Source organism: Sinocyclocheilus rhinocerous, unplaced genomic scaffold, assembly GCF_001515625.1.
Source record: "Sinocyclocheilus rhinocerous isolate Xijiao unplaced genomic scaffold, SAMN03320098_v1.1 scaffold591, whole genome shotgun sequence".
Classification (NCBI taxonomy): domain Eukaryota; kingdom Metazoa; phylum Chordata; class Actinopteri; order Cypriniformes; family Cyprinidae; genus Sinocyclocheilus; species Sinocyclocheilus rhinocerous.
The window spans coordinates 1,453,568-1,472,403 of NW_015641476.1; the positions used below are offsets into that span (position 1 = coordinate 1,453,568).

An 18,836-nucleotide genomic window follows, 5' to 3' on the forward strand; every position below is an offset into this window, starting at 1 on the left:
GTCTTCCTTTGTCATCTGCCCTGACAGAGCCCACTGTGTGTGGGAAACCACCTGGAACTTTAGACAATGATATACCACTTTTTATATTTGAAAGCATTTATGCCTTGTCCTTCAAAACCACTTTTAATGGGCACCTAAAACGTGGCTGCTTGTACTAACATGATTTATTCTCCTGTATCTTGACCTGAACCTCCCATGCTTTTGAAACTCTTCTCAGTGCTTCTCTCCCTCTCTGTGGGCCACCTCCATGGATGGCAGGTGGCAAGTTAGTGCTGCTACAGTTCACACAAGTATATTAATAAAACAGTTGAGTGCACCTGATCATGGGAAAATGGTGAGAAATATATAGAGAGGAGCAGTGAAGGAAAATAATGCTGAAATAACAAGAATTTCTGGAAAGGACAGATGCAGAGTTTTAGACAGAGTTTAAGATTTGGCCCACTGGATGTAATGTGGAAGGGAAGATGTCTATCATATTTTATATTTCAGTCTAAATGAATGTTTTATTATAGCACAATAATAAGTACTTTCTCACCTCTTATAATATGGGTTAGATTGCAGCTGGGAATGATTTAGAAGACAAAGTCTACCGTATGTCGGCAGGACACTGCTGTCTTCTGGGAGTTTCCTTTGAGCAATTTTCTGTTCAGTTTTGTATACTTTTCTGAAAGTACACTGTAGAAAATAAAAAGTTGAGTTAACTTAAAAAAAAATAAAGTAACTGGCTGCAAAGCACTTTTGAGTTTATTCAACATCAGTGGATGAAGTTGAGCCAAATCATATGAAAGTTCACTAAAACTACTGGTTTAAGTTGAGTGAACAACCAGTCAAACTTTAAAAAATGAGTTGGCACATCTTGCGTATTCCTGAAGTTTAGTAAACTAAAAAAAGCTTTGCAGCCAGTTGCTTTAATATTTTAAGTTGACTCAACTACTTTTTCCCATTAAAATGTATAAGTCTTACATCCAGATTATCAGCCAAATTTTTGCATGCTCCTCACATCATTTAAGAATACAAATGCATGGAGTACAAACCTGTAAATATAACACAAACAAGATTTTGTCATGATTACAGAAAGTATTTATTGTCATTCTGCAAAATGGCACCTTTGGTATGTGATGCAGTTTTACTCCATTCAATATCAGGATTAAAAAAAAACTCTCTACATTTATTAAAATAGACATGCAACAACATTTACAACAAAAATGCTCTTAAATTATTCTTTTAGAACCAGAAAAAAAGTAACAATAAAAATATTACAATTCTGCAATAATAAGCAAAGTCTTAAATCAAGTCACAACAAACCTTGCATATAATTTAAAAGAAGCTAAACTTTGCTGTCACTTTATACTTTCATTTTTCATGTATATATATATATATATATATGCAAAACATGCATTATGCAAAACATGTGTGTTGCTACTGAGGTGGGATATGGTTAAGGTTTAGGGACAGGTTAGGTTTAGGGTGGGGTAAGGGTAGGGTCAGGAGTGGAATTATAGATGTAACTACAGAAAATAAATTCCAGCTCTAATTACATGCAGGTATTTGTACATTTACAATGTAAAAACATGTATCTACACAATAAGTGCACTGTATGAAATTAAATCTTAGTACACAGTAGTTGACACTTTATATAAAGTGGGGGGAAAGATTTTTGGGGATTTTCTAAATGTCTTTTTTTTTCTTTCTTTTTTTTACAGTAAACAACTGATGGATATAAGTGGGTAAAGATCATCACATTTTATACAGTAAAAAAAGGTAATATACTGAATGTTTAAATCTTTTTAAAAAACTACTTAAATCACCTTTCCAAAATGGAAAAGGCATCCATTTCGTGGAATGCCCACCAATTAATAATGAAAGATGTTTAAATGCCAAGGAGAGCAAGAGAACTAATGTGATACAGTATAACTTGTCTTGAAGAAATATTTGTACAGCTGGTTGGATCTGTGATGCTGTGCCAGAGTTTGTGATCAATAAATCACAATCACAATTATTGAGATCAATAAATGACCCTCTCATGTTTATCACTTATTCCTCGTGTTCCTGAGGCACCTAATTGGTGTCTTCTCAGTTCGCTGAGGCCCAAGAGGAAAGAGAGAGCACTGCACTCTCACGAAGCACCACTCAGTCCTAGTCCTCGCATCGCCTCTCCTCTTCCCATCTCTCCCATTCTCCTCAACTCAAAAGCAAAACAGATGGTGGGAAAGCAGCACATCTGTTCGGGCGCTCTGCAACAATAGATCGCATCGAGCTGGAGTCGAGCCTGGTCATGTCAGCTTCCGAGAGCTGCTAAGGATTCGGTGTGTTTTCGCCTTTCACAAAGGCTGCCGAGGGAGGACCGCGCGTCTGTCTGTGTTCTCCAACGAGCGGAGAAGATGGCGGCCATTAAGATTTTAACCAGCGCGGGGCTTTTCTTGGCGTTTTGCGCACTGGTCTTGTTGACTATGGCCATCTGCACCGATTACTGGTACGAGACGGACGCTCGGCGGCATCGCGAGCGCTGTAAGAACTATGCAAACAAGCGTAACGATCCCGGATACATTTACATCTCAAATCACAACTTGCCTCTCCAGATGCCTCCAAAGGGCTATGAGAGGAAAGCGACGGAGACACGCCTGAAGCGGCACGCTCCAGCTTCGGCGACGGCCATGGAGTCTCACTGTGGCCGCCAGTTCAATTCCACGATCTCCGGTCTGTGGAGAAAGTGCCATCGCGAGGGCTTTGACCTGGAGACCGAGGATCTCATTTACAAAGGTGAGCTGCTTTCTGTTTTGAGGTGCTTTGTCAGCCTCGGTCCAGGGCTCCAGGCCGTTTTGTTTTGAAGGGAACGGATGTGGACGTTCATCCAGGGGTAAATTTCGCACGATCATTTTTCCTTACTATTATCAATGCACTTGGCCATTGGGTTAGGTTGGTTCTTCCTGTTTACCTACATGGCATTAACCTCCGCTTAGTTTCATTTCCTTTATTAAATTATGTTGTTAAGTTTAGTTGGAAAGCTATGTCAATAGTAAATGGGAAATATGGAAGGCCTTAATCAGATAACTGTCGCTATCCACGGTGCTGAATTCAGCCTACCTGTGTCACAGATAGTTGCTTATACACCACGAAAAGGTGCACTTACACACCATTTAATTCTGCAGTGCTATATAAATGCATGAATGGATCAGTGATTAATAATGATGTCTGAGATGATAAAAAAGAATTAGAAGAAGAGACATGGAAACCTGAATGTTGGTTAAACCACACTCATTTGAAAGATTTATTTAGTTTTTTTAAATAATATATAAATAATATTTTTAAAGAAAACTATTTAAATGTAAGTAAATGGGGAATTATGCCAATCTACCTAACCTCCTTTTCTTTGTTCAAGACTTTCAGCCTTTTTTTAATTTTTCTTATTTATTTATTTATTTATTTAGCTATTTCTGCTATAATTGCTTTTACATTATCTAGATGATTCTGACTTTAAGCTCCACAAAAAAAGAAAATATATAAAAGAAAACTTCTAAAAAGCATATTCATCATGAACTGAAGTAATTTTTCGTATGATTTGCATTTTAATGTATTTTTGAATGACAGATCTTAACAAAAAGAGGGTTTACAGACCTTTAATTGTTCTCTCTTTTAAAATGTTTTCTATCATTAAATAGCCAGTTGAATAAAGGCATTTTCCTATTTTTTTGAAGTGTGTATTGGATCACTGTTTTCACGGTTTCCTACCAAAAAAGCACCTTATCTCACAAAGCTTCAGAGCATAAAGAATTTTTGTTGTTGTAGTTGTTGTTTTTTAAAAGTCTTTGCGTTCTCATTTACACAGAACCAAAGCAGCACCAGATGTGTTGTGTAATGTATGCATTCTAAATCTCATGTAATTGAAATGCTCAGGGTTGACGAAAACAAAACAAAATGAGCAGTCTTTACAGGAGGAAGGACAGTGAAATGCACTGTTCAAGTGTGGCATATAAATGGAGTACCACTGAATACGAGTATTGGTTTTGTAAAACAAATGTTGACCTACTCAGATAAGTTAAGGAATGCCTAGACCATATAGTTTATCAGATAACATTATCCATAATAAGATGATTCAACTTAAGCAAAATAATTATATTTTACTTACCCTCATCATATGAATACTGATCTCATATAAGAGGCTTACAGCACTCCTCTCTACCACTTGGTACAGATCTCATTCCACATTATGTTCAGGCCTTAAATATTAAGTGTGAGCTTTTACAGTAGCCTTTTCTCCTGCTGGGTTGCAAAGAGATAAAATGCTGCTCACTTGATCATATCTTCATCAATAATTTGTTCATTGATTATCCCAGGTCACCCTAAGTGGCTCTGTAGATGTCATGAATGATGAAGTAGTGATGGTGTGTTAGGCTGTGAGCCAACACCCAGGAATACATCGCTTCCAGATTTAAGGTCCAGTTTATTCACCAACCCTTCACTATCAACACAGTAATCTTTGTGTTCACATAAAGCAGCCAGAACATTGTTCTTCATTGTCAGTAATACTCTTCTTAAACAAATAAACATATTTGGTCCTAAATGTAAAAACAGTACAAAATAGATGGTTACGTGTCTTCATGGTTAAAAAAAAATAACCGAGCACCGTAAATCCACCAAAATAAAGTAGAAATGATCCTTACAGAACTGGAACTGTTCAGACTGAATCCAGTGATTACTGTACACAATGTGTCCTCTTATCCAAATGTAAAATGCTTTAAAAAGTTGAATGAGACTAAGTGTCACGTGTCAAGTATCTTTAAAGAGTCATTTTCAGTAGCAATTCATATTAAAAGCATTAACATCAATAAAATGTGCTGTGCAAATTTTCAAATGTGTTTTTTTTATCTGATCTGCAGGGTATTTTCTTTTTCATCTGTTGTAACTCTAGTTCAACAATTCATTTGAAGTCTCTTTGTAGTTTCCATCAGATATCACAGGTTTTCTTTTGTGTTTTTTATTGTTTACACAAATGATATATGCACTTTCTTCAGCAGAGGATGAGCAGTTGAATGTGTAAAGTGTCTTTGTGACAGCTTCACGGTCTTTGATGCGTCTGTTTGTGATAATAATGGCATAGAACAAGCTGTCACAATATATTGGACACATGGATATGATAAACATGACACAAATCATTTCACCACAGATCTGTACAGCAACAAACTCAATGCGTTTTGCGCCTTTGCCTTTGTAGAAAATACTTGAATGAATTTAACAGTCCGGTTTCTGTAAAGACAATTATTAAATGGCGGCACATCCTTTTCTTTATCCTTGACCTCTCCTCTCTTGTTTAGTCTAATCCACAATCTCAGCAGAATCCATTTTTACACACTCAAGTCATGCAGCATTCGTCCTTTATATTCTGTGGTGAATAAATCGTGTTTAAACTAGGTGTTTTGATGTAGCGGGATGTGGTCATGCTCCGATGGGCTATGAGAACCAATTTGTTGTGTGTTTTAGTCATTCGGTTGACTTATCCTGCTGAAAGCCAGTTTCTGCATCATCAAATCTGTCAGAAGAATATCATTGCTATTAGTGAAGTGTAAACAGGTGATTAATATCATCCTAGATTAGCTCCCAACAGAAGTTTCCTAATATTCTTCAGGTTGCACATATATACTGTTTACTGTACATGTTAGAGTTTCGAGGCTATGTCTGGAGATCTATCGAGACCACATTCATGTGGATCTCGTAACTCAGTGCCGTGGTCTGGATCCTGGTCTTGGCTTATGGTCTCAGACAAAACCACATGGCCTCAGTCTATCTTCAGCATACTAAAGGTTGTATTTATGCCAGCCACTAAAATGTGAAATCCTTTTGACTTAATTGTTCAAGTGGATTTTTACAAATACGATGCCATCACTTGCTTTTTTTGTTTGTTTGTTTGTTTTTAGTTCTGTATAATTTAAGGAGCAGTTTGAAGAATTAATAGTTCAAAATGATCAGTTAGAAAACACTAGTCTCACTTTGACCCAACTGGCCATGCTAACGTTTATGTCTGGCATCAAGAGAAATATTGCACATTATAATACTCGTTTTAATGCTGAGAAATGCTTTGGGAAATTTGTTTGTTTCGTTTCATTTGACATTTTCTGGTAATGTTCACTGTTTGAGTAGACTGAATGGAAATATGTACAATTAATATGTTTCTCTGTGCTCCAAAGCTTACTTAACTTCCAATTTTAAGTTCAGTCAACAAATTAGAGTGACAATGTATAGAAAATTTGAAAGTATTCAAAATAATTCAAGAGTTTTATTGTTGGGGATCTAGGGAAGCCCATTTCTGCTAAGAAATAAAGGTAATTGTGACTATATCTCATAATTCAGACTTTGTTTCTGACTTTTTTTCCTTGCAATTCCAAGTTTACATCTCACAATTCTTAGTTTACATTTCGCAATTCAGACTTTTTTTCTCTGAAATCTTAGTTTACATGTTGCAATTCTGTTTTTGTTTTTTGTTTTGTTTTGTTTTCTGTTTTCTGTTTCCACCATGGAATAAAAAATAAAAAAAAGGGTAATTGCGCCTTTTTTCTTGCAATTGCATGTTTATATCTCCCAATTCAAACATTTCTTCTCAGAATTGCAAGTTTTAAATTATGTATATAAAAAAAAAATCGAAAAAAAGGTCTGAATTGTGAAATATAAACTCAGAATTGTGAAATATAAACCCATAATCGCAAGGAAAAAAGTCTGAATTGTGAAATAAAAAGTCTCAGCTACCTTTTTTTTTATTATTCCATAGCAGAAAAGGGCTTCCATGGGAATCTGAAAGAAATGTGTGTTAAGAAAGTTTCCCTGTAACCAAAATCACAACTATATACTGCAACACGGCTAAAACATCAAGAGATATAGAGGCATCCAAAAAGAAAACCACTCCATGTCTTTCATCACCATCACCCAGTCTAACAACTGGAAGAATGTCAAACCATACCACGCACGTTGCAACACTTATGAATAGAACATGAATGCCTGCTCTGATTTATGCAAATCAATTCCAGACCAAATCATCAGCTGGATGAAAGCTAAAAATAATGTTGATGTGGGGGAGAAAACACAAAGTGTACCTTAAAAAAAACCCTCATTGCAACATTTCATGCTATCTGATTTAAATGTGAGGTTTCCCTGATGGAGATTTGAATTTCTATCAGATTAAACCTGTTTTATGTCCAGAAGGAGGAAACCTTATGAAAGAAAATGACTGTAGACTGTTTCCGGCTTCATGAAGTTTAAGTTAATTATTCTGAGGTTTATACGCGCCTGTTCAGGATTCATAAGATTCTCAAGAGTGAGGAAGGCAATCAGTACTATACACACACACACACACACACACAACACACTCACACTTATGTCATTCACGATGACGCAAAATCTTACAGTGCCAACCAAATGCTTGTCTTTAATTAAAATAGTATGTAATGTTATACTGTTTAGGAATTACTATCTTAACTTTCTACTGCTGCTGTCGCGATAACAACTTTTTGTTGTGCGATATATTGCCCCAGAAATAATTGCGATAAGCGATATTATTGTCATTTTAAAGACCATTTTATGCCACTGAATATATAATCATAATGTAACAGCATAATAATGCAAGAAGGCCTACACACTTCCAAATGACTTTTAATTTTTAAGAATATTTAGATCATGGAAATTAAGTATCAAAATATTAGATACCTTAAAAAACTTGAATAAATACTAAATAAACATTTTCTAACAAAACGTGCAAAGTAACAAGAAAAAAAGAAAAATGCACAAAGAACTTGTATGGAGATTTTTCCATCTACAGATTTTTCCCTGACCTTCTTTTCTCTGTAAATGAAGGGTGCACACTATTGCTGAAAAACACAATCACTACTTATCAGTCAGATGTCCGTATGCACAACAGCACAGATCCCTAAACAAGACCATATCTGCTGATGAAACTTTTTTTGTTGAAGCATTTTTTTTATTTGAACTAGCACCTCATGACTACACCATGTCATGTACGAGAAGCTGCAGAAGACACAGGCGCAAGTGAAATGTACAAAACATGGTGACATTAATTTTTAAGGAAAAATAATGGGCGATATATTGCATCACCAAAAATTATTGAGGTCATGTACATATATTGCGCGATAAGTCGATATATTGATTATTGCGACAGGCCTAGCTGCATGTTAGTTTTTATTTACTTATGGCATGGCATGTTTGGCTTTTTTTTTGTTACGTTTTATTTATTTTTGGCTAGACAAACATAACTCTTCCCTTTAAAAATAGTACTTTTGCAGTCATAGGCTCTATTTCAGTGACATTAGTGATAGTTTCATGCGGTTCAAGTATTCTTAAATACTGAGGGATCTATAGACAGTATTAAACGTTTAAATGAAGAATGCTTATTTTTAAACCCTGGTTCTCTCATTTTACATGAGATTAAAATCAACATGAAGTGTAAGTTATGACATTTATGACCCTGTGCATTTAATCATGTGTGCCTAATTGCTCTCCAGGAAGTCGTTTAATTAAATTGAATACAAGCATGGGCCTCTTGTGGCATTTTGTGATCACAACAGACCTGCTGTTCCTCAGAACTCTGACTCATTTGCTTTTGCTAAACACTGTAAATGTCATTAAAGAGTACACTTCTGTACAATGTTTGATTCATTGTTTTGTTCAAATAGGGTTGATTCAGAGATGCACCTCTGTGAAGTATCATTACACCTCTTCAATCCTGCCTCGAAACCTTCCTGTCAACATCACCAAGACCATCCGGCAAGATGAGTGGCATGCCCTGCGTGAGTCACTTTACATGTGTCAGATTTACAAAATTCCTGCCTTGGGGTTTGAGCCGTTCATTATTGCATAAACAATTGTGTCTGTGATGTGCTTGTTCCGATGCAATATTTATGAAACACACTTTTTACTTAGAAAAGACTGTAATTGATCCTTTCCTAGTTGTAGGAATATTTTGGTAAAATCTGATACTTTTGCCCGTGACCCCCTACAGAGGACAAACGGTTTGTAGGATGGATAGATGATACTTTTGTAACCCTCCTTATACTAGACATCTTACATACACACTTTCAGCCACTGCCTTAGAGATCTTATGTACTCTAAAAAAATTCATTGTTTCACCAAAAAGGTCAAACATTTTATACTGCCTGGCAGCCTGAATATTTCCCTCCTCTTGTTTTGATTTGATCATTTACTTCTATCTTTTTTTTTTTTTTAAGAATTTATTACTTTTATTACCAAGGATGCATTAAATGATTAAATGTTTAAAGTGACAGTAAAACCATTTATAAAGTTACATAATATTTATTTTTTGTGTGTGTGTGTTATTATTTCGAACTTCCTGTTCATCCAGAAACCTTAAAAATGTATCACATTTTCCACAAAAAAATTAATCAGCACAAATCTTTTCAACATTGGTAACAAGAAATGTTATTTTTGAATGGTAGTGATGAATAGACAAACTACTTTGTTCAAGATAGGGTATAATAATAATATGTACAGAAGTGATATGCACAGAAAACTGATCTTTTATCATTGATTATTAGTTCCCTCCCCTTTTTTTCAAATCAATAATATACCTGGCCCTGTGGAGCCAAAATTATGTGCTTTGAAATGTGCTTTTTGTAATAATAGTACAGTTGTAATCAGTTGCTTTGTTGGCAAGATTTTTGCTGTATTTGTTTCATTACTTCCTTTGTAGTTTGTGAAATAATAATAAAAGAGACCTTGATGAATGAGAATGCAAAAGTAAATATTTAACATGCAACAGACGTCATCACTAGATGCTTGCAAGCCCTGAATGGTAACAAACGGAGCTTAATGTTGGTGTTTTGTGCTGCAGACCTCCGGAGGATGACAGCAGGTTTTGTGGCCATGGCTGTCTCTATCATCCTTTTTGGCTGGGTCATCGGAGTTCTTGGATGCTGTCAACAACATGATCTCATGCAGTATGTAGCTGGACTACTCTTCCTCATGGGCGGTAAGAGACAGAGTGTGCGTTTGTGCGCGTGTGAGAGAAACAAACAGATTAGAAGTCGACTGCTCAATTTTGTCGCCATCTAGTGGCTGCTTTTTTAATACAAGAAGGTGCTTTGAAAATAGATCAAAAGCTTTGCATCCTATATTTGTGATCTAAAAGAAAGGGTGTTTCATAAATGTTTGATGATACATCTCGAGTAATTTCCCCTCTGACAGGAACCTGCTGTATTATCTCCCTTTGTACGTGTGTGGCGGGCATTAACTTTGAGTTGTCGCGTTATCCACGTTACCTGTACGGCCTTCCAGAGGACATCAGTCATGGGTATGGCTGGTCCATGTTCTGTGCCTGGGGCGGACTGGGTCTCACCCTGCTGGCCGGTTTCTTATGCACGCTGGCCCCTTCTTTAAGCAGCCCCTTGGCCCGCACCACAGTCCACAAGTCCAGACACGAAAATGGAACTGTCTGATCAGAGACTTCTGGAGCAACATTGCAGCAACGTTTTCACAACATGTATACAGCGTCTACATAAGGACAAAGCATCTGGCCTCTTCATCATCATGCAGTATCCTGACTGGATCATTCCTCTTTCCATGTTCATATGACTCCAGTGGCTTTTGGGCTCTTGTTGATCACCGTTGTCAACACGACTCGTGTACACCGTCCATTTGTTTAAAAGGTTAAAGTCTGTAAATGACCTGAACACTGCTGATAGACTCAAATGGAGACACAAGCACAGACCACCAAGCATCTTCCACCGTCTCACATGTCTCATTCTGGTCCTTTGTGGCACAAAAAAACCCAATGAAAATTTTCGGAGAGGCGGCTGTCTTCTCTCCAAGACGATTCATAATAAAATGGTGCTCTCTTTTCAAAATCACACAACTGCACAGAAATCTTTTCAAAGACATCAAGAGGACAAATAAATAAATCCACGTTTTTTCTTATAGCTGACTGACGGTGTGGAGGATTGTGAGCCCAGAGTGAAGAGGGGAGCAACGAAAAGGAGAGATAAAAGTATTTCTGTCATTCAAGCTTTGAGAAGCACACTTCCCATGGCCTCAGAGAGTCTGTATGCGTAAAAATGGGTTTGTCTAGATTTCAGGTCTACATTTGTATGAAATTATGCTTGGGATACAAATGGAGCCTTTTCACTCTTTGTTATGATTGTAAAGAGCGGTGACATGGCTTGGTCTGTGGTAGCTGGTTTGAGGAATCTGACCAAATGTATTACTAAATGGCATGTGAATTACCAACTTAATGAAAATGTTTGTGGGGTTTTTTCTGAACATCATTTCTCATGAAGCCTTATTGCTGTTATGAGTACAACATGATTAGAATCAGAGTTATATCCAACCACAACTGAATGTTGCTGAATAGTCAAGATAAAATTAAAGCTCTGGCTGCACATGCAAGTTGAAGATTTTGAAGAAAACTCAGTGTTGTTTTGCCACAAAAAGTGATGTGAGGTCTAAATACAGAACGCATAATGTACAGAATTGAAATCAAGAGATGGATTGCAGGTAGAGTGTTGAATATGGTACAGTACATGACGCGCAACAAGTTATAATGTTTACATCATGTAATGTTTGTTCTTAGATGACTCCAACCAAACAATATTTTAAAAACCCCAAAAGGCCTGGAGGCTTTAATCTAGTAATAATCTTGTAATGTTTTTTTAAGTGAGTGTTTCCACATTATTATGAATAATTCATATTTATTTTTCTCTCACCAATGGGTATTATTTATTGAGGATGCTACTGTGAAAAGCACAGTTACTATAAATCCTTTACCAATGCCTCACGTCTTTGCCAAATGTACATTCATAGTCTCACAGACGTCCACAGAATCCAGATCAATTCTTGAGCACAATATACTGGTGATGATATTCACAGTGGGGGATGGGGAAACGCAATAGTTAATGTAAGACTTTAAGGATGGCAAATACTGTGGATGTATTCTGAGTGCATATTTTGGGAAATAGGAATGTGTTTGTAAATTGTCTTTGTTTGAGGGAAACTGGGGTGTCCAGTAATTTTTAGGGTAAAGCTTTCAGCTGATTGGCACAAACATTTATGTCTCAGACATAAAATGAACCAAGCCAAAAGAACAAATCCCTTTAGGTAGATGGGAAAGTGTTGTATTGAGTGTGAACTTTCGGATGAAACTGACTGAAAATATTGTGGCAAAGAAGTAATAAACACCACTTAGATAAAGATTTGTGTGAAAAGTCTGAAATGTGAATGTTTTGGACAGGATTTAAAAAAAAAAAAAGATCGCAAGAACAATGTGTAAAAAGCTTTTCTAATAAAAGCAGCTTCAAAAAGATTTGTGTGAAAAGTCTGAAATGTGAATGTTTTGGACAGGATTTAAAAAAAAAAAAGATCGCAAGAACAATGTGTAAAAAGCTTTTCTAATAAAAGCAGCTTCAGGTGTTTTGCCACTTTTGGGGAGATATGAGAGACATTTGTAGAAAAGCTGCCATTTTCTTTGGCAGCTGAAGTAGCACCACTTTTTTGGGGGTATGAACGGCTTTTCATAATTACAGCTGGAGAAAACAAGTATCATTGTCTCGCATGCGGTCATATTGATAAATTTCAGTGTATTTAGATTGTGTAAAAAAAATTTTTCATGACTTTTATTTTATGAAATAAAATGTTGGTAGCATTTCAACATGAGGGTACTTTTCATTTATATTTCATTCAGCAGTTTTTTATTTTTTTATTTTTTTTATTAAATAGTTTTGAATGTGATAGCCCACCTTGGCTTCGGTTTGACTTAATTGCTAACATGCCCAGTGTAAAAAAATTATAATAATGATAAAAATTCTGAGTACATTAATGGAAGCATATGGGGCAGGTGGGTCCTGTTTAATACACTTTCTATACTGCATAGCTATTATGTTCATAGTACTCTAGACCAGCGTTTCCCAACCGGGGTGCCGTCTGTTGAGAGCAGGGGTGCCGTGTAAAAATCCTTTTTTAATATTTTTAAATTGCTAAAATGTTCAAAAAAGCATCTATTATATAATATCCATTTCTGATGTCGATGAAATTTCGGCTGCCGAAAATTAGTTCACCGCTAAGGTTTCACTTTCACGTGGTGTGACACTCTGCGTATTATCCCGCTCCATGCGTGTGCGCTCCACTCAGTCGCTCCACTCCTATACCGTTCATGCGAATCGGAACCGCAACGTCCACTCAAAATGAGCCGACAGGAAACATCGATGTAGTACAGTATTGTTTCTGTTTGCAATAGCCCTCAGAAACAGAAAACACTGAGTGAGCAAAAATTTGTGAGATAGCTAGTTATAATGGTAATTAAATAATGTTTACATATGTATAAAAGCCTACATTAAAATCTGTCATATAAATTGGTCTCTTCATTAGAAATTAGCCTACTGATTGCCACTATTGATGGACAAAATTTTTAAATAATATTAAAAATATCTGTATGACATATTCTGCAGTTCTGCCCTGTTGTACCGAATATCTATACTTTTAAAATTATCATATCGAAGTTAGAAATTCAAATATTGTGACAAAATTAATTTTGTAGGGTGCCACAAGTTTGTTAAAATTTCCAAAGGGTGCCGCGACTAAAAAAAGATTGGGAAACACTGCTCTAGACAAATTTATACATAGAAAGGTAATGTTGCAGTAATGCCACGTGTAGTACTGAAATATGGTTAATTTGATATAGGGCACCACCTACAGGATCTTTGTGGAACATGTTCACCTTATACCCTCATTAAGAATACATTACAGAAATGTTTTTGTAAAGTCAACAGTGAGCATACAACACCCATAAATCAGAATTAAAGGTTACAATAAAATAAAAAGTAAATCAATCCCAGTGAATTCCCAGTAAATTATTCATCCTGCCCTTTATGCTTCTAAAATTTAAAGGAAAAAAAAGACAGAGGGAGATGAAAAACTTGTAATATCTACAAACAAAACCCATGAGATATGATATATACCCTATATAAAACATATGGGTCGATATTCTTTTGTGTCAGGCTAGATTGTACATCAAATGGTGACCCAACCCAGCACATTACCAAAATTGTGTATCATACAAAAAGTAAACAGAATGTTCTTTAAAAATAAACCTAAACATTGAAATGTATTAACAATCATACTGTAGACATTTTTTCAAGAACAGACCTGTGACACATTTTTGAGTCACGACCCAAAAGGTTGAGGACCACTTGCCTTAAAAAATAAAAAAAAACCCACCTGGGCTGCTTCACTCCTAGACAACAACAGAAAAATCAGCCTGCTGTTGATTTAACAGAAGTAGCAGTTACTGAGTCACATTACTTCTTGAAGCGGGAATGAGTGCCTACGACCAGATAACTGTCCCGGGACAGCTCTCTCTTGACTAGGGACCTGCCGTTAGGCTTGCAGGTTTTGGTTCCAGGCCGAGCGACCTCAATCATCTTACATGGGTCATGCTTTAACAAGTACGTACCAAAGGTCTCCCATCCACCACCAACACGCACCATGGCATGTTTATCATTCAGCATCTGTAAAAGTGAGAAAGCACAAGAGAGAAAGTACAAGTAAATTTTTTTTTTTTACTTTTATTTTGAAAATAAAATCTCTTAAACCTCTTGTCACAGAGCTGCCCTCTGTTCCCTCTGCCTAGCCCTTTTTTGCATTAAGACATAAACACATACTTGGGTTTTAAAACTCTTTTAGTGGGCTCAACAGAAGGAACGGTGTCAGAACTGGCCGGCCTGGTTAAAGTTCTCCTGCAGTCACAAGCAGCCTGTGACGATCGAATGGAGCAAGTAATGGTGAAGCAAGACCAGCGCTGGCGGAGTAAGTTACCTAAAGAGCCTCTTAACATGATTATCCCTGAGGACATAGTGGAACTGCAGAAAAAAGATTCTACTTTACAGGACTGGTTCCAGAAGGTGTCTGAGGTAGGTGGGGTAAGAAATGACATTGTCTCTTGTTTAATGGAGGAAAAGTACATCCTGAAGAAGGGAATACTCTATCAGGTGAAAGGAGAAGTTGAGGCGGTAGTAGTTCCGGAATCAATGCGCCATACCATTATGACTCTGGGACATTCTGTTCCATGGGCTGGACACTTAGGCAAACATAAAACATTAGCAAGGATTGCAAGTCGGTTCACTTGGCCTAAGATATATACTGATGTAACCGAGTTCATTCGTACCTGTACAGAGTGTCAGATGACTTCAGGAAAGAGAGTGGCACCCGCACATTTATTACCATTGCCAGTTATTGACACACCTTTCAGTCGCCTGGGAATGGATGTACTGGGGCCCCTAGAGAGAAGTAAGAATGGGAACAGGTACATTTTAGTGATCTGTGATTATGCCACCAAGTATCCCGAAGCCTTTCCCCTTAGAAACATCAAAGCTAGACAAGTAGCTAACTGCCTTGTGCAGCTGTTTTATGTTTTGCACCTGTGAGCACTCTACACTTCATTGGCTTGGGAAAAACGAAATAAAAAGAAAAGCTGGCATTCAACGTCCTCCATTCATTGTTTGAAGAACTCTAGATGGTACCTCTAGTGGGACTTTGACAAGTGGTGTCAGAAGTGGGATCATAATGCCACCCAAGACCAGACAAGACCGAGGTAGAGTGCTACAAGAACAGCCAGGTTTAAGTCAGGAGGCATCCAGCTCTACTGAGGTGGCAGAAACAGTTGCTGAGAGTGTGAGTGACCCCATAACATCTTCTCCTGTAGTGGGCTCAACAGAAGGAACGGTGTCAGAACTGGCCGGCCTGGTTAAAGTTCTCCTGCAGTCACAAGCAGCCTGTGACGATCGAATGGAGCAAGTAATGGTGAAGCAAGACCAGCGCTGGCGGAGTAAAACAGGTGTACCAACTGTTGGGGATTAGGGCTATTAAGACCACACCTTACCACCCCCAGACAGATGGTTTGGTCGAGCGCTTCAAACAAACCCTAAAAAGCATGCTGCGCAAGTTCGTTTCTAAGTCAGGGGCAGACTGGGACCAATGGTTGCCATATCTGTTATTTGCTTACAGGGAGGTGCCCCAGGCCTCCACAGGTTTCTCCCCATTTTAACTGTTATATGGCCAACAGGTGAGAGGTCCGTTGGACCTGCTTAAGTAACAGTGGGAGGGACCCAAGGATGGTACTTGCAGTGTGATCCAGTACGTGATCCAAATGAGAGAGCGTTTGGAAGAGATGACATCATTGGCCCAGGAGAACATCAAAAAAGCCCAGCAAACTCAAAGTGTGGTATGATAAGAAGGCAAGGGAGAGATCATTTGAGCCAGGCCAAAAGGTGCTGCTGCCTACCAGTGAGAATAAGTTGCTAGCTAAGTGGCATGGTCCCTACACGATAGTGCGGAAAACTGGCAGTGTCACCTATGAGATCTTTATGCCAGAGCGGGGGAAGAAAAAGCAAATCTTCCATATTAATTTGTTGAAAGAATTTCACCCTAGGGCTGAGTCGGAGGCTGCTCATTTCTGTGTTCAGGTGGTCAGGGAAGAAGAGGAACTGACAGAACAGTATTTTCCAACCAGCTGCGTCCAACAAGCAGTGGATGTATCCCATCTAGAGCAGCCCCAAAGAGACCGCGTGAAGCAGCTGTTGGATCAGGAGTTGTTTCAGGAGAAACCGGGGCGTACTGACCTGGTGCTACATGATGTCATCCTTAGGGAGGCAACACCACCCTGCCAGAAGAGTTATCGGATCCCTGAATGCTTGGTAACGGTGCTTAAAGATGAGCTAGACATTATGCTCTCCATGGGGGTGATTGAACCCTCCCATAATGAGTGGCGTAGCCCCATTGTCCTAGTCCCGAAAAAGGATGGCACCCTGCGGTTTTGTATTGACTTTAGACAAATTAACAGCTTGTCTAGGGTAGACCCCTATCCGATGCCAAGAATTGATGAGTTGGTGGAAAGACTGGGCAGGGCCAAATATCTATCCACAGTGGACTTATGCAAGGGGTACTGGCAGGTTCCTTTAACTGCCAGAGCTAAAGAACTGACAGCTTTTAAAACCCCTTTTGGGCTATACCATTTCCAGGTTATGCCATTTGGCCTGCAGGGGGCGCCAGCGGCTTTCCAACGCCTAATGGATCAGATCCTGCAAGGCACTCGGGAGTTTGCTGCAGCTTATCTGGACGATGTGGTCATCTTCAGTGAAACCTGGGAAGACCACTGTCAACATCTGAGGCAAGTCCTAGGGAGAATTACGGCAGCAGGTCTTACCATCGATCCCAAGAAGTGTACAATAGCCAAAAGAGAGATTGGCTACTTGGGATTTGTGATTGGAGGAGGAGTCATTTGGCCGCAGTTGGATAAAGTAGCGACCATCCGAAGGTACCGTCCCCCTATAACTAAGAAACGGGCTTTCCTTGGCTTGTTGGGATGGTATCGCAGATTTATACCTAACTTTTCTGCCAGGGCCTCTGTGCTTACAGATCTCACTAGAGCTACAGTTCCCAACAAGGTGGTCTGGACGGAGCAATGTGAGCGAGCTTTCCAGGACTTACGAGAGGCAGTATGTGGAGACTCCGTTCTGCTGAGCCCGGACTTCCAGAAACCGTTCATCCTGCAGACAGATGCCTCTGGAGTTGGACTGGGGGCGGTGTTAGTGCAGGAAGTGGATGGAGACCGCAGACCAGTGGCCTTCTTGAGCCGGAAACTGTTCCCGCGAGAAACCCGTTATTCAACAGTGGAGAAGGAGTGCCTGGCCATAAAATGGGCCACAGGTTCCTTCCGGTACTACCTTCTGGGGAGACCCTTTGTGTTAGAAACCGACCATCGAGCTCTGCAATGGTTGGATCGAATGAAGGACTCCAATGCCCGGATTACAAGATGGGCTTTGTCTCTTCAGCCCTACCAGTTCACGGTGAAATACTGCCCGGGAGCCAGAAACAAGGTTGCTGATTTTTTTTGTCCCGTTTCCCAGAGGAAGTAAATGCTGAAACGGGCTTTTCGACCTCGGTTCTTGGAGGGGTGGAGGTTCGACACTAAGGATGACAGTGGTCGTCTGCAGAAGGGGGGGGAAATGTCACAGAGCTGCCCTCTGTTCCCTCTGCCTAGCCCTTTTTTGCATTAAGACATAAACACATACTTGGGTTTTAAAACTCTTTATTTACCTTGATGTGTCAGCAAGGTGGAGAGATGGATGATACCCACACACACACACATCCACATTTACACACCTGAACACTAAAACCAGTGGACATTTAAGTTTTTCTTATAAACTGTTGGCTATTACCTGGATCAGCATACATAGTGGCGGCCATCTTGAACTGAGTAAAAGACCCGAAAGGACTTTTGTCAGCCTTTTTATACCTTTGCTGTGTTGCATCATGGGGAGTGGGAGATACCAAGTATGAGTGGAAAGGGGTGGAAACTGTTTTATGAGTTCTTGTATTTGACTTTCTATAATTATTGCTAAATTGAAGTTATGGTATATTGTGCTATTGATATTTGGTGTATTGAAGGAAATAGTGTTATTCGATGTTTAATCCTTTTATGTGTTAATACTTCATATTATTTTCATGTGATATTACGGCTTCTGGGAAATGGTTGAACCCAGGTGTATAAATTCTCACGTAATGAAGCAGTCAGGAAGTCTTTAGCTGGGGTGCAGTGAGTGCAGTAGCTATTGAGGAGTACTCTGATTGAATCATTGTTATACCTGAACCAAGGTTGTTTGTTTTTGTACTTTGAAGTTGGATTTTTCTTGGTACTCTTAAGGGATTTTCCCCTATGGAATTTTTTCTATGTTTTGCACCTGTGAGCACTCTGCACTTTATTGGCTTGGGAAAAACGAAATAAAAAGAAAAGCTGGCATTCAACGTCCTCCATTCATTGTTTGAAGAACTCT

The 18,836-nt window shown here is 38.6% G+C and overlaps 2 protein-coding genes across 2 annotated transcripts in view; one reads left to right on the plus strand and one right to left on the minus strand.

Moving 5' to 3' along the window:
- The first annotated feature begins 2,133 nt into the window (after positions 1-2,133).
- On the plus strand, positions 2,134-12,195 carry LOC107755074 (transmembrane protein 178B-like). The gene is made up of 4 exons (XM_016571730.1): positions 2,134-2,760; positions 8,676-8,789; positions 9,851-9,988; positions 10,204-12,195. The coding sequence occupies exons 1-4, from the start codon at positions 2,382-2,384 to the stop codon at positions 10,452-10,454; spliced, it is 882 nt and encodes a 293-aa protein (XP_016427216.1). The 5' UTR covers positions 2,134-2,381; the 3' UTR covers positions 10,455-12,195.
- A 2,013-nt stretch (positions 12,196-14,208) lies between these two features.
- LOC107755075 (growth arrest-specific protein 2-like) overlaps positions 14,209-18,836 on the minus strand; it is a 36,712-nt gene continuing 32,084 nt past the window's right edge. The window contains exon 8 of the mRNA XM_016571731.1: positions 14,209-14,513. Within this exon, the coding sequence (XP_016427217.1) occupies positions 14,304-14,513 (210 nt within the window). The 3' untranslated portion in view covers positions 14,209-14,303. The remainder of the gene's footprint in view (positions 14,514-18,836) is intronic.